This window comes from Corvus brachyrhynchos, unplaced genomic scaffold, assembly GCF_000691975.1.
Source record: "Corvus brachyrhynchos isolate BGI_N302 unplaced genomic scaffold, ASM69197v1 scaffold136, whole genome shotgun sequence".
Lineage (NCBI taxonomy): Eukaryota > Metazoa > Chordata > Aves > Passeriformes > Corvidae > Corvus > Corvus brachyrhynchos.
The window spans coordinates 1,883,305-1,897,693 of NW_008239080.1; the positions used below are offsets into that span (position 1 = coordinate 1,883,305).

Genomic DNA, 14,389 nt, shown 5'->3' on the forward strand with positions numbered 1-14,389 from the left:
CTAAATCTGGTGCTTAATTTAGAATAATTTTATTGCCCTCATGAGGCTTTAAAATTCTTTGTGCAATCAATCTGTTTAGACTTAGAGAACTGGCTGGGTCTAGCTGGGCTTCAGAGGTGCTTCCCTTTTCCTTTAGGTTGCAAAAATAACCTGGACAGCTATGACAGGCAGAGTTAGATTGCCCTGCAGAATTCTATGCTTGAAATATTGACAGGACAATATTTTGGTTAGAATTCTAAATTAGATGGAAAGAATTCTACCTATCTGTCTTTACAAACCATAGATAATTCTTGCTTGATTTAGGAACCTAATTACTAAAAAGAGCTCTGAAAATCTTCTCCTAATACACAGTTCTTGAGAAGAGCAGGAAATAAAGTGGTTGGGTCCAAGAAGACACCAAATAAAAAATTGAACATACATACTAATCAATTCCAGTTTCTTTTTTTATACTATGAGGTCCTTCAGACATCACCTTTTGCAATTTCCTGAATCAATAATTTAGGGATATAATCCGATAAATCATTGAACTGATAATGGGAAATAAACACTAGATTTTGCTCTTCTTAAAACTGGATTCTGAGAACCAGATTTTTAAAAGTATTTCAATTCTTAAGGATTTGATCCACAAAAGGACTTGGATTTTTTGATAGTCAGCATTGTGTTATGAAGGTGTTCTTTAGGTGCCTATTTCCTATGCTTGCCTCCATGTGTTGAACAAGGCACATTATCTGCTGATACAGTGCATACAAAGTAGACATCTCCAGCTGGGCTTCCCAATAGCTGCCCAGGATAATCAACAAGAAAACACTGAGACTAGAGCCATTTCTTAAATCCCACCTCTACTGAGGAGCTTAACTCATAGTCTCAGGGATGAGCAGACATGAGCAGCAGATCCCAAAGCCCTTTCCTGTCTTAGATGCCCATTCTAGGTTTTCAAGAAGAGAGTCAGGAAATGACAGGCATCACTCTGGACACACAGCTAGAGGAAAGAGGTTTACAAACATTTAAATAAAAGCTCAGAATTCATCACACTTCAGGGTGTAGGAAACAGCTACTACTCCATCTGAAAGGATTCATGTAAGTTTTACACACTTTCAGAGTGTAAAACTTAGTCAGTAGGCTGTAGAGAGCTCCCTGTCAGTCTTGGTGCAACAGTGCAACTTAAGAAAGAAAGTTGGCATTCACATCACCAGGGAGAAGGAGAAGCAGAAAAGAAAAATTTCAGTGTACTCTTCAAGAGAATTACATAAGAGAAGCTGCTGGTGCCCATTTCTTGCTCAAAGAGATGGTGATGCCTTTTCCATTAAATGGTTAGATTAAAAAGTCAAAGCTTATTTCTGAGTTTTCTTTTTCTCCTACTGAATAAAAAGGAATTTTAGAAGCTTCCTCATCGAGTTTTTCCTTTTCTACATGAAACAAACAGAATAATCTAATGAGTTATGGATTTACTGAACTCATTTAAGAACTTAGCAGACTTGAAAAAGCTGTAAAGGGCACAGGAATAGCAGAAATCAGGGAAAGACTTCTACATGGAAACTAACTGAACATGGGTTTGTGTCTTGGCGTGACCTTATGCTGTGTATCCCATATCGCTGCCTATGCCCAGAAATTAATTTTTGGGCCTTTCTATGCCTCTAAACTGAGCCTGAGAGGGGGAAGAAAAAAACTGAGCAAAACTTTCTCAAAGCAGTTTGCAGCTTGTTCTAGGTCACATAAAGATAGCAGGTTTTTTTTCCCCAGCTGGGGCATGGGAGCGAGGAAGCACCCGGCTTGCGGCTTTTCCAGTCAGCTTTTGGCCAGTTTTTCCAGTTTCTTGTTCTCCGGAGAGAGGCTGAGAGTTGAACTTCTCCTTCTCTGGAATTTCAGATTTTCTCCCTTTTCTACTGGACTGCTTGATTGCTGTAACATCAGAGCACATCGGGAGGACTTTCCATCGGGCACAGAGGGCCTGGCTCTGGGCCAAGCCCCAGCTCTGAGGAGACCAAAGGGAGGACTCGAACACTTTCCCAGGTTTTTCCTCTACAGTGAAAGATTTTACCATCTAACATTATTTTCCTTTCCTGTGTGTTTGTTAAATAAATAGTTTTATCTTCTTCACTTTCCTTCGAGGAAAATTTATTTTTTCCCGAACCTGGTGGGGGGAGGGGTGGTTCTCTCAGAGGATATATATTTCTGAATTTGGCCAAACCGGAACAGTTTGTAATCCTGAAAAAAGAGGTAACTCTGGGGCTGATAGCAGTAACCTGTATAGTCGAGGGAGGAAGGTGAATTGATTTAAGTTATTAACTGTTCCTCACAAGAAGTAATGAGGTATAAAATTACATTAGTGAAGAACAAACAAGAGGATCAGTACTGTAGCATAGTTAATTTGAGAACTTAGTGCCACAGGATGGTCCTATGCAGCTCAAGAGGCAATTTTGTCAAAACCAGATAAATGGCTCTTACTTTATCTTACAATTGTAATTAATGGACAGAACGCTTTGGTGGGAGTGCTAGGGTTGGTAGTCACGCCTATCTTACCAGTAATACAATTTTTCTTAGTGAGGCCACTCTTGCTTTCCTTGCAAAGACAGATGTTACTAAAAAAGTAAGTAGAAAAGATTACAGCATTGCACTGTTTGAGACCTGGCTAGAAATGAATCACAGCTCCCCAAGCACATATTCAGCTGGGTACCTCTCTGGATTCTTCCCTCAGCACATGGGAAGCGGTTTGATTGCACAAGTGAGCCCTATGATACTTTTTTGAGAGAGGGAAATAAAGTTTGCTCATACAAACTGCTTCTGGTGGCTTATCCAGAAATGCAGCACAGCCTCAAGCCAATGCCTGAGGAACTGAGTCTGCTATCTGCTGATTGCCAACAGAGATTTCTGCATCCCCTTGTATAACCCAATGGAAAGCGTACTCGTGATGCTGTGATGGATGCCTGCTTCCAAGTGGGAAGGAGACCTTTTGTTAAATCTGCTCTCTAAGTACAGCACTGCCTAGCAACTATGGGAAACAGGGACAAAACATTAGAGAGAATTTCTCCTGATGCAGCTTGGGGCTTGGATGGTTTTTGTTTCATTGTTTGTTTTTTTTGTTTTTAAAAGAGATTATCCCAGTTTAATCCTGTGTAAAACAATATTAGATTATATATGTCTTATCATCATGGAAACAAATGATGATCTCAAAGGAGTGTCAGGACAACACTTCCAAGAGCACCGATTCATTGACTGAGAAGAAATTCAGACCCAGTAGTCAATTAAATGGAAAAGACCTCTAGCTCATTGTGTCTTTTGTCCTAAATCTTTATCATTAAGAGTCATTAGCATTACATATATACCACCATCAGACCAATGGTACTCCAAAGGTGCATCAGAATGGCAGCACTGCTATCCTACCTCTCATCCCTTGTAGCATCACTCACACTCTCCTCCCTTCCTATTTCCAAGAGATATTTGAGTATGAGCTGAAGTTTAATAGTGAATAATTCATAGTTTACCTCCAAGTTTCTGGGTTAAATAACATCACTTTGGCAAAGGTCCATGTAGCAAATAATTTTGCTATCAACACCAAACCCCTTTACACAGTCTTAGATCTGAAATCACAGACATCTTGAACTACTGTCTGAGTTATCTCTGGCTGCTTGTCTAGATTTCCTGTGTGCACTGCTCCCCTACACTGAAAAGTCCAGGCCATATTTTGTTTAGCATTAATTTGCCAGAAAAAAAAATCTTTCCCTGAATATGCATGTAAGAAAAAGACAGAGGAACTATACATGGTTTTATGCAACTGCTAATATGTATTTAAACTGTTGAGAAAATGAAGCCTTTAATAAAAAAGATTTTTGCCTTTTGTATATACATCTAGGGAATGTGTATTTTGAGTGGGTAAACTTCTGGGTATACTCTGGGCTGAGCTCAGCTGCCTCTGTCTCCTCTAGTTCTGGTGACAGCAACACTGGCTGAGCCCTCAAACACCTGAACCACCCTCAAAACCTGAACCTTTCTGTAGCTGCAGCTGGAGCCCAGCTGATGTTGCCAGGCTGTGCAGAGTGGCACTAGCTGGCAGGCAAATGCAGGGTCCCCTGCCATATCTGTCTAGTATAATTTAGGGAGTCCTGATTTAATTTTTATTTGCATATAATATAATGCCAAACATTACTCAGTGCTTTATCAACATTTAAGCCAGTGCATAAAAGTTTGTACTCTCCTGCTGGACTCAGTCTGACATTCATCATTTCAGAGGCATTGAGCAGAAACTGCAAGAATGAGTGGCATCTTGCTTATGGTAAACAAACTCTGTTTTAATAGGAAGTAGTCAAACCAGTAGGCAAATATACTGGATTTCAGCCTGCTTCTAATTTCTAAATATGAAATAGGTAAGAAAATAAAAATGCCTAGGATTTTCTGCTCAGAGCAGCACAAACACTAAATAAAGAGGCACTGAATGTTGCTGCTCAGACACTGAAAGCACATCTGTGACTGCCGTGTGATACATAAACACCCAGGCTAATGCTAAACCTGAATCCACTGGGTTATTAATAACAGCACAACTGGGTCAGCAGCGTATTGAGTGTAAACTGATTTATCATGTTTCCTGGGTAAGTTTGCAGCCTACCCTAAGCTTTCTACAGTTGTAACTAGACCGCCACCGAACAGGAGTTAGGTGATATAAAGCTTATAAAAATAATTTCTGCATTACAGTTATTGAAATACCAAGGTGTTCAAGGTTTGTATTATGTTTAGATCAGTCAAGGAGGATGCTAAGGCTTATATCTGGATTCAAGGGTCTAAGCTTCCTGATTTGGGCTCAAAAATTAGAAATTTGGTAAAACGCTCTGAGACTTCTTACCATATGGAACGAAATCCTTAAAAAATGTGCAGTTTCTGTTGTATGTAGTGAGAGGTTTTGGTGCACTATCTGATCTGAAAAGTTAGTAGGCTGCATAGCCAGCCATGCCATCTGCCTCCTTCTGCACCAGTCTCTTGAAAAGGGGCCAGTTCTGTTTGATTGATGTATCATAGTATAGAATGATAGAATCATAGATACATTAATGCTGGAAAAGACCTCCAAGATCATCAAGTCCAACCTTTGACTGAACACCACCTTCCCAATCAAACCACAGCACTGAGTGCCACATCCAGTTGTTCCTTGAACACTTCCACTACTTCCATGGGCAGCTCAGTCCAATGTTTAATCACCTTTTCTGTGAAGAAATTCTTGATGTCCAACCTAAACCTCTCCTGACGCAAGGGAGGCCACTTCCTCATCTTGTTGCTGGTTGCCTGACCCCCACCTGGCTGCAACGTCCTTTCAGGCCATTGTAGAGAGTGATAAGGTCTCCCCTGAGCCTCCTTTTCTCCAGGCTAAACACTCCCAGCTCCCTCAGATGCTCCTCACAGGACTTGTGTTCCAGACCCTTTGCCAGCCTTGATGCCCTTCTCTGGACATGATCCAGCACCTCAACATCCTTCCTAAATTGAGAGGCCCAGAACTGGACACAGGACTCAAGGGGCAGCCTCACCAGTACAGGGGGACAATCACTGCTGTCATCCTGCTGGCCACACTATTGCTGATACAGGCCAGGTGCCATTGGCCTTCTGGGCCACCTGGGCACAGCTGGCTCATGTTCAGCTGCTGTCAACCAGTACCCCCAAGTCCCTTTCTGCTGGGCAGTTTTCCAGCCACTCTGACCCCAGCCTGTAGCGCTGCAGGGCATTGTTGTAATCCAAGTGCAGGATGCAGCACTTGTCCTTGTTGAACTTCACACAGTTGGCCTCAGCCCATTGATCCAGCCTGTCCAGATCCCTCTGCAGAGCCTTTGTGCCCTCCAGCAGATTGACATTCCTGCACAATTTAGCGTTGTCTGCAAACTTACTGAGAGTGATAGTACTTCACCATCTAACCTCTAGGCACCTAAGTCAGTTATTGGACTTGGTACCAGGCTGGTGACTCATTATTTTTCACTTGTTTAAAGATTTAAACCCTGAGGCATTAGATTAGAGAAGTCGGCACTCAGCATGAGGTGCTCACTCAAAGCGGGCAAAGTCAGGCTCCTTCTTGTGACTTAAATACCTTATGGCCTGGAGAAAAGATTGTCAAACTGAAACACTTTCCTGAAGGTTGGTCCTAAGGTTGATCCTAACTACTTTTCTCTTAACAGATGGATGCTGATCTTCCTCTTCCAACGCTCTGGGTTAAGTTTGCACTGGCAAGCCTCTATTCTTGTCTTTTTTCTTCCTAGGCAGATTGGTGGTCATGTTTTCTTCTTCTCTAAGATTTCTCCAGCTAGTAGGCTGCACCATATTCAGTTTTGTAAAGCAGGAACCAAAATAGTTTTTGAAACTTTTTTCTAGAACTATGACTTCTGAAGATTTGAGATATCCTTCATCTATGTCCCCTACAGCTATGCTGTAGATGAGAGTCTTGAAGATCTGGTTTTGATTCTGTGCATGGAAAAGGAGATTTAATCTTCCTTTTCCTAATTGTTTAACTGTATTTTCAATACAAATCATACTCTTTTCTTGATTTATAATGAAACTGACTAATTTTTTTGGGATTTGGTTCATTGTTTTGGTTTTTTTTTTAATCTAAAATACTCAGGATTTTTTTAATCTTGAGATTATTTTTTGTTATACAGCAACAAGACCATGCACAAGACATAATGATTCTAAGTGTTTTCTTTGGGTGCTGTGCATTGAAACTTAACTTATTTTCTATTATTTGTCTTTCTACAACAAGATAAAAATTCTTATAAAACAGAACAATTGTAATATAATTCTGACAAGTCCAATTTATATGGTACACTGTCAGAAAAGAATACCTAAGAAAATGCAGAATGGCTACAAGCCTACTAATATGATTTAGAAACTTCTTGCAGAAGCTACATACAACATGCTATTAAAACTGCAAATACCTATTCAATATTTGTGCTTTTAAAGAAAATTTTATAAATATTCAAATATAAGAGAAACAATATGGAATAAAATGCACTAGGAAACTGATATGTAGACAAAGGTTTATTTACACCATACAACATTTTAAATATTTTATACACAGCTGCAGCAGAGAAAGCTATTCTGAGCTTTCCAGAGAAAACTGCAATAATAAAGATGTGAAATATATTATTCATATAAAAGTGAGATTATTACTTTATTGCATTTAAAGCAATGAAGAATGTAGCTCAACAGACATTCATTTAATGACAAAAACTTTGCTTTTATATTATAAAGTAAAAAGTGTAGTAATGGCCAAACAGACTGTTATAAACTTTAAAAACTGCATAAATATATACATTGTGCTTCATGGTGAAGTTTTTTGAAAACTAAACCAAATGAAGCTGTTACAACATGAATCGTTGCTTGAGGTTTATCTATAAAGATTACCTTACAAATCCATTCCACGGGTACTTACAACACACGATGGTAAGAATTGTACACCTGGTTCTCCACTAGCCACACTAGTGGGAATATACTGTACGAAAAAACCACTGACATTTGGCACAGGAAGAGCCTGACATAAAGGAGTTGCAATGTTCAGACAGGAGTGTCAGGATCGTCAGGATTCCTGAAGTCTTTTTACTGTCAGTGCAATGAATTATTTTTACTTTGTTTCTGTTTTGTTCAGTTTGCTTTTGTTAAACTTCTGTTTGAAAGTCACCTTCTTGCACGTCTAAAGGCAAGTTCAGACACTTCTCCCATTCTGCTGGTCTGAGTTCTAAAGCATCTTTTGCCTCTGTGTCTAATACATTTATCGTTGTATAGTGTTGGTAGTCACCTGTGGTTTTGAAACTGTCCCATGGAGCCTTGCTCGGTCCTGAGTTCTCCTGAAGACCAAAGAAAGAAGAATTAAAATCAAAGATGAAATAAAGCAGTTTCCATTTATAAGGCTGATTGCTGACGTGCTCTCACGAGACACAGAAGCTGGAGAGGGGAAATGGCTTTGCAGGGAGCCAGGATGGTGGGTGCTCGGCACCGCTGAGACTCTTTCTTTGTGAGCAATCAACACTTTGGCAGGCTCCTCACCTGAGCTGCCAGCGAAGCCCTTTCTTTCACAGAACCAATATACGTGAGGAATGGGTTGAGAGATCCAGTACCAATAGACATCTTTCTAACAGTGGGAGAAAAGTGGGAGAAGAGTGTAGAAAAGAGGGAGAAGAGAAAGGAAGGTAACTGAGAAGAGTTTGTTGCCTGAAATATGGAGTGATTTAAAATAGAGACTGCCAGCTGGATTTTGAATTGCGGCAGGTGCACGGCAGAACGACAGAAACCTTGAAAATGCTGTGAGAGCCACCTTGCCTTACAGGCTGATGAGCTCATGTATATTAGGATTAACAGACTGAAAGGTGGTTATTTTCTACTGAATGATTTTTTTTTTTAATGCTAGGTTTTATAAGGTAAAGACTTTATGGACCAATTTAATTAGAGATTTCTGCTGTGGCATGATGGGTGGGATTTAGTTGCTAAAATCCAATATTTTTGCACCATCTAAGAGGCTTTTAGACTTTCTGGTTGATCTCCAACTATCTTTCATGAGAGGTGCAGATCTTCTTTGAGTCCTGTATCATCACTGCCTATACTGTGCTGTAAACCAAGACCTCTGTTTAAAATAGCCTGAGATGCCTATATTTAGGTACCTGGATCACTCTCTGACTGTCTCACAAACAGACCATTCCTCTAGGCAGCTTTTATTAGCAGAGCTTTCAAAAGCACAGCACCGACGTGAAACAGAGTAAACACAACTCTTCCACTGAGATTCCCTTTGAGATTTTGAATTAATTCAAGCTTTATGTGAATAGCAAATCTCAAGTAGGGAGACAAATGAAAACTTTACATGTCAGCTGATCTCAAAAGGGGGAGTGAGTGAGAACTTGATACAAAATAACACATATCACAGATAAAGGTTCATCAAAGAATCAGGGCTAAATTTCTGCTGGATTAAGATGATGTAAATGATGTAAATCCATTGGCCTCACATCTGCTTAATACCTCTTCTTCATGTCTGAGAGCAGCTCTTCTGAAAAAGTTATACAATACAATGATTCTAGCTCAATTCCATTTAATATACAATTTTCACATTATAAAATTATATAAAATTATTTATAATCAAAATATTACCGATAAAAAATATGTCAGACTAAATTAGCTGTTTTAATTAGGCAGAATCAACTATTTCCTTGCTCTCATCATCAGATGTAGTCAGGGTGTTATGCATGTGCATATGAGTGTGTGTGGAAAAATTTGAATCATGATGATAGCAGCCTCAACTCAGGATGATTTAATTTTTGCTTTTCCCATGGTAAATATTTATAAACCTATTATGGAAAAGACATGGCATTACAGAGATTTCATGTGCTTTCTGGACCATTGCATATATAGGTAAATCTATCTGGACTTGTTTGTAAGTATCTAATTTATTATCCCTTGCCTAGCTAGAGGAAAAGCCCTATTGGTCAAATTATATCAGTGAGCTGCTTTCTCTATATAAAGCCCCTTAGACACAGTAGGCACATACAGATTTGAAATGCGTTCCCTACAGTTCAATTACTTGTCATCTACAATGATGTTAGTGAGTTAGTTATGGTCTAATTGTGGAACGTAATGAGTCTCATCATAGGTTGGATTACTGAAAATAGCTTTTGTTCTCATTTCTGAGGTACCTAAAGGTGAGGTCTTCTTGGGAAATGTACTGAAGTCAAAGGGCTCTTGTTTCCTTGTTGTTTAGGATCCACCATATTTTAAATATAATAGAAGGACACTTACCATACTGCCTGATTTTGGTACATCCCGAAATCTGTCCAGAGTCTGAAATTTCTGATTTAACTCTTGAAACAATTCCATATGCCTCTTTCTTGTATGCATGACCTTCTGCAAAACGGAATATACTTGCTTATATTTATAATTGCGTCTGGGTTTTTTTTTTAAGAGAAGCATTCGTTTTTCCAACATAATAAAGTAAATTGAATTTGGCAGGGCCATCTTTTCCCTATAGATTTGACCAATGGAAGTGAATTGCCCTGGCCCTTCTCTCTGGTGCGTTTAATGATCCTCCTGTGTACAAGAGACTGTTTTAACTCTACATTTATCGAGTTGCTGAAATAAGGGACCACTGGTTTTATGCTAGCTTGGAAGTATCCTGAAAGTAATGGCAATTTCTCAGAAGAGTATTTCTCTTGCACATCAAGAATATTTTCTAGAATTTCTCTTTTCAGCATGGATGCTTATATTTTAATTTCTACAGGAAAGCAACAGCACTTTGTAATGGTCCCTGTTGGAATAATTTTTATGAGAATGCTGAACTCGGAAATCTTGGCTCAAAATGGAAAATCCCCAAATGCTATGTCTTTTTACTTAGACATCTTCTTGTCATTCAAATCATAAAATGCATTCATATTGAACTGCATTCATATTAGGAAAAGAAGCACATTTTTTCAATTTTACTTGCGTTCTTATTTCATGTACAAATAAATTGGAAACCACCCTCCTTCTAGCCCATGCCAAGGGCACTCTTCCACAGAAACTAATTATATGGCACTCCTGTGGAAGAGGGGAAGACCCCAAAGAGCCCCCACAATTCTCATGGCCTCAGCTATTTATCTGCCTGGGCAGCTACTTGGAGAGTGAAGCCTGTTTTCAAGCCTAGATTGTAAACTATGCCTATCAGAGCTGTTTTCAAAGGAATTCATGCTCAGTTATGGATTCAGAGCAGCCTCTGGAGCAAAGCTGAAGGCTGCTTACTGTTTGACCAGTCTCTTAGTTCTGTGGTCTGGATGGTCTGGGGGTGGGAGGGTCTGAAGATGCTTCACCTCAGTCCAACAGGGGATGGGCTTGGCTTTTTCTTAAGCTTTTGTAACTGCTTGAACTTGAATTACAGCCAGGGCAGCAGCCAGGAATGCTGATAGAAGAGGTGCAGGACACAGGTCTTTGTGCAAGTCTACTAATTGTCAAGCCTGATTTTCCCTGGAGTTGTGAGTGAAACCCTGCAAACTTACATGTGTGGTAACACTCCTGCCAAGCCTAGGTTAATACCTTTTAAAACAGACTGGCAATACCTGACTCTCAATATTCCTTTAACAATGCCATCTTTATCTTTCGTTTGCATTATGTCTTTAGAGATTTCATGAAACGTGGCTGCTCTTTTGGTCAGGCATTTCTACTGCCATGCTGTAATAACCATATTAGTCTTAATACAGCCACACAGTATCTTGAGAACTTGTTCCCTTCTGAGAAAAGGAGTTTGGCAACGTTTCACCAGAGAGAGATGGGACATGAGCAATTAAAGATCTATTAACTTGAGTTGTGGGGTGAATAAGGGAAAACCTTTTGCAGTATTTGGTAATAAACTCCTCACAAAAGGTAATTTAACTAGCCATAGCTGATCTAAATTTGTGAGGGGAGTTTCACTTAAGTGTCTTCCTAGGGATTCTTTTAAGATATTACTGCGATGGTAGACAGGAGTATATGGCAATTTTCATATATATAAATATAAAAAAGAAAGGTTCTACTTCAAAGATTATTATTGTCTGAAATAAGGAGACATGGTCATGGGAATAAAACATTTTTGGTGGGTTAAAACACTAGCTCTAAAGAGCAGGAAATAGCATGAGGCTATGAAACAAGTATCTCCATTTGGAAACTTTTTAGTAGAAGGCTGGGAATATAGAGAATGCTACTTTCTGATATATTTTCCTTAATCGTGTACCCAAGATGTGATTAAATAGCAAATATGAATAATGCAAATGTCTTACTCAGTTCATTACATTATTCCTGAGGAGAAGCAGGTGGGAGGAGAAATAAAACACTTGCACTGGGAAGTCAGCCAGAAAAAAAAGTCTTTACATTTTATTCTTAATAGCAGCATGACTGGTATGAACATGTACCTATGGATCTTTTGGTTACTTTGTGTTTTCCTAGCTTCCATTCCATAATTCCTACCCACTGACACCCACCCCCTCCCTATTGCTTATAAAGAACAATCTGAACTGAAGGTGCAGTAACTTAAATTTCCAACTTTAACTCTCAAGTTCTAGACTTCTTTTAAATTCCTGGTTAGAAAGCACCATCTTATCTTCTTTCTAGAAAATATGCTCTGTTGGGTAACTCTTTCTCTTTTACGAGAAAAAAACCTACAAAGTATTGTAGGGTGTTATTCTGTTTTCTCTATTAAATGGGCAATGTGGACAACACCCCATTATTAATATTAGAAATTAATAACTTTTAACAATACAAAGCTGGAGATCTTGACAACTAATACTAGAATGACTGTGGTAGCATCAGGATCTGAAAAGGATGGAAACTGAACTTGTGCTGCCCTTCTTTCTTTAGGTGCAACTGCGCAGTTGCCCATTGATGTGGCATCCCTGCCAGAAGCACCAGTCACCCACCAGGCTCCAGACACACATCTTCTTGTGGTGTCTCCTGCAGGTTCCATTACTCCTGTGCCCCATACCCTAAAGGGGGTCAAGCTGAATCGACCCCCCTTCCACATTTCTACCCCCCCTCTTAAGTCAGATAGAGAGTGTGTTTTGAAAAGACTACACCTTACTCTGATGATCACCTACTCACAGAAAAGGATTCAGAGTGTGGATGGCTGTCATCAAGATGGGGAGAACTTCAAACATAACTCTGTATCCAGTTTCCTTTTTTATTTATGATAGGGCTTTAGCTGAACTCTAATTCAAGACAAATATACTCATGAATATTTCATGACACCCCACCTGGACTACTGTATTCAGCTTTGGGGTTCCCAACATAAGATCGATATAGACCTGTTGGAGTGAGTGTAGTGGAGGGTGACAAAGGTGATCAGCAGGCTGAAGGACCTCTCCTATGAATTCAGACTGAGAGAGTTGGGGCTGTTCAGCCTGGAGATGAAAAGGCTTCAGGAAGATCTTACAGCAGCCTTGCAGTACCTAAGGGGGCCTACAAGAAAGCTGGAGAAGGACTTTTTACAATAACATATAGTGATAGGACAAGTGGTGGTGTCTTTAAGCTGAAACAGGGTGGGTTTAGATTAGATATAGAAAAAAACTTCTATGATGAGGGTGATGAGACACTGGAACAGACCAGAGAAGTTGTGGATGCCCCATTCCTGGAAGTGTTAAAGGCCAGGTTGGATGAGGCTCAACCTGGTCCAGTGGAAGGTGTTCCTGCCAGTTGCTGGGGCTTGGCTCTTGATGACCTCTAAGGCCCCTTTCAACCTAGGCTATTTTGTGATTCTATGATTTGTAGTCAGTCTTATAAATAACAATATCATCATCATCATCATCATCATCATCATCATCATCATCATCATCATCACTACAAGGTCATTTAATTTGCCTTGGAGATTTTCTACATTGTCACAGTTAAAAATGTTCTCTCTCAAATATTGTACAAAGCAGCTAAGTTAAAAGAACAGATGGGGAATGCCTTCTCAGTCCTCTAATGGAAACATGCTGTGTTTTCAAGATGTTATAGGTATGATCAGTCGCCAAACTTGGGAACAGGAAAGAATTTTTCCCTGCAGGCATATTTTTTTTTTTACCTTTGCTTTCAAGAGATGTCTTCAGGTTAGTAAGAGAATGATTTTAAACTTTTGTGAGTTATAATGGTATTATAATAAATAGCTATGGCAGATGAAATTCTGAAAGAATGCAGCTCCAGCAATCAGTGGTCAATTTAGCATTTTTGTTGGTAAAAGTCTACTGATCTGTGGAAAGGAAAGAAGACAGTCTGGTATTCACACTTGTCCTGTGTATCCCTGCTCTCCCTCAGAGCTAGAGATGACTTGAATCCTGGGGATCAGGGTAATAAGGCACTTCTCTGAATTATTTGGCATAAACGTTGTTAACAGAGTAGATCCAATGAATGGCTTATAGAAATGAGAGAGTGGGGTTAGTGGGGAAATCCAAAAGTCAGACTCTCTCATGGAATTTAAAGGTAATTGTGATCTTGAGTCCTAAAACGCATGCCAATAGTACTGTTTAGCTCTCTCGTATGTTTTGTAATTGCCAGCATACACCTATTATAAAGCCCTCCTGGGAATTTCTACAGCATCTGTATTTCTGTTCAACATAATTAGAATGAATTTTATTTGATCTGACAGCTAACTGTTAGTGCTGAGACTCAATAAAAAAGCTACCTGTCCAGCTCTAGAGAAAAAATGACAGCAATTGGAGGGCACTTAGCTGGGGTTAGCACAGCCTGTGGCAGCAAGGATCCAAAATGTCCAGACCAATAATTTTGCTCATGTTTTGGACATCAAACTGCATGAATGAGTCCAAACTTATCTTTATTAATAGCAAGAAAAGAGATGTAAAGTTGTTTCATGTTGACTGTTCATTTAGCAAACTTCAAAGTTCAACTAGATTAGTCAGTGTTTTACAAAATCTGTGGACAGTATATTATGCAGCAGAAATACTTCCTG

The 14,389-nt window shown here is 39.4% G+C and overlaps 1 protein-coding gene across 1 annotated transcript in view; it reads right to left on the reverse strand.

The window, feature by feature from the left end:
* Positions 1–6,984: 6,984 nt before the first annotated feature.
* The window catches only part of ADGRB3 (adhesion G protein-coupled receptor B3), a 449,879-nt gene continuing 442,474 nt past the window's right edge, over positions 6,985–14,389 (reverse strand). The window contains exons 30-31 of the mRNA XM_008637622.2: positions 9,745–9,849; positions 6,985–7,808 (exon numbers count right to left, since the gene is read on the reverse strand). Coding sequence (XP_008635844.1) covers positions 7,620–7,808; positions 9,745–9,849 — 294 coding nt within the window. The 3' untranslated portion in view covers positions 6,985–7,619. The remainder of the gene's footprint in view (positions 7,809–9,744; positions 9,850–14,389) is intronic.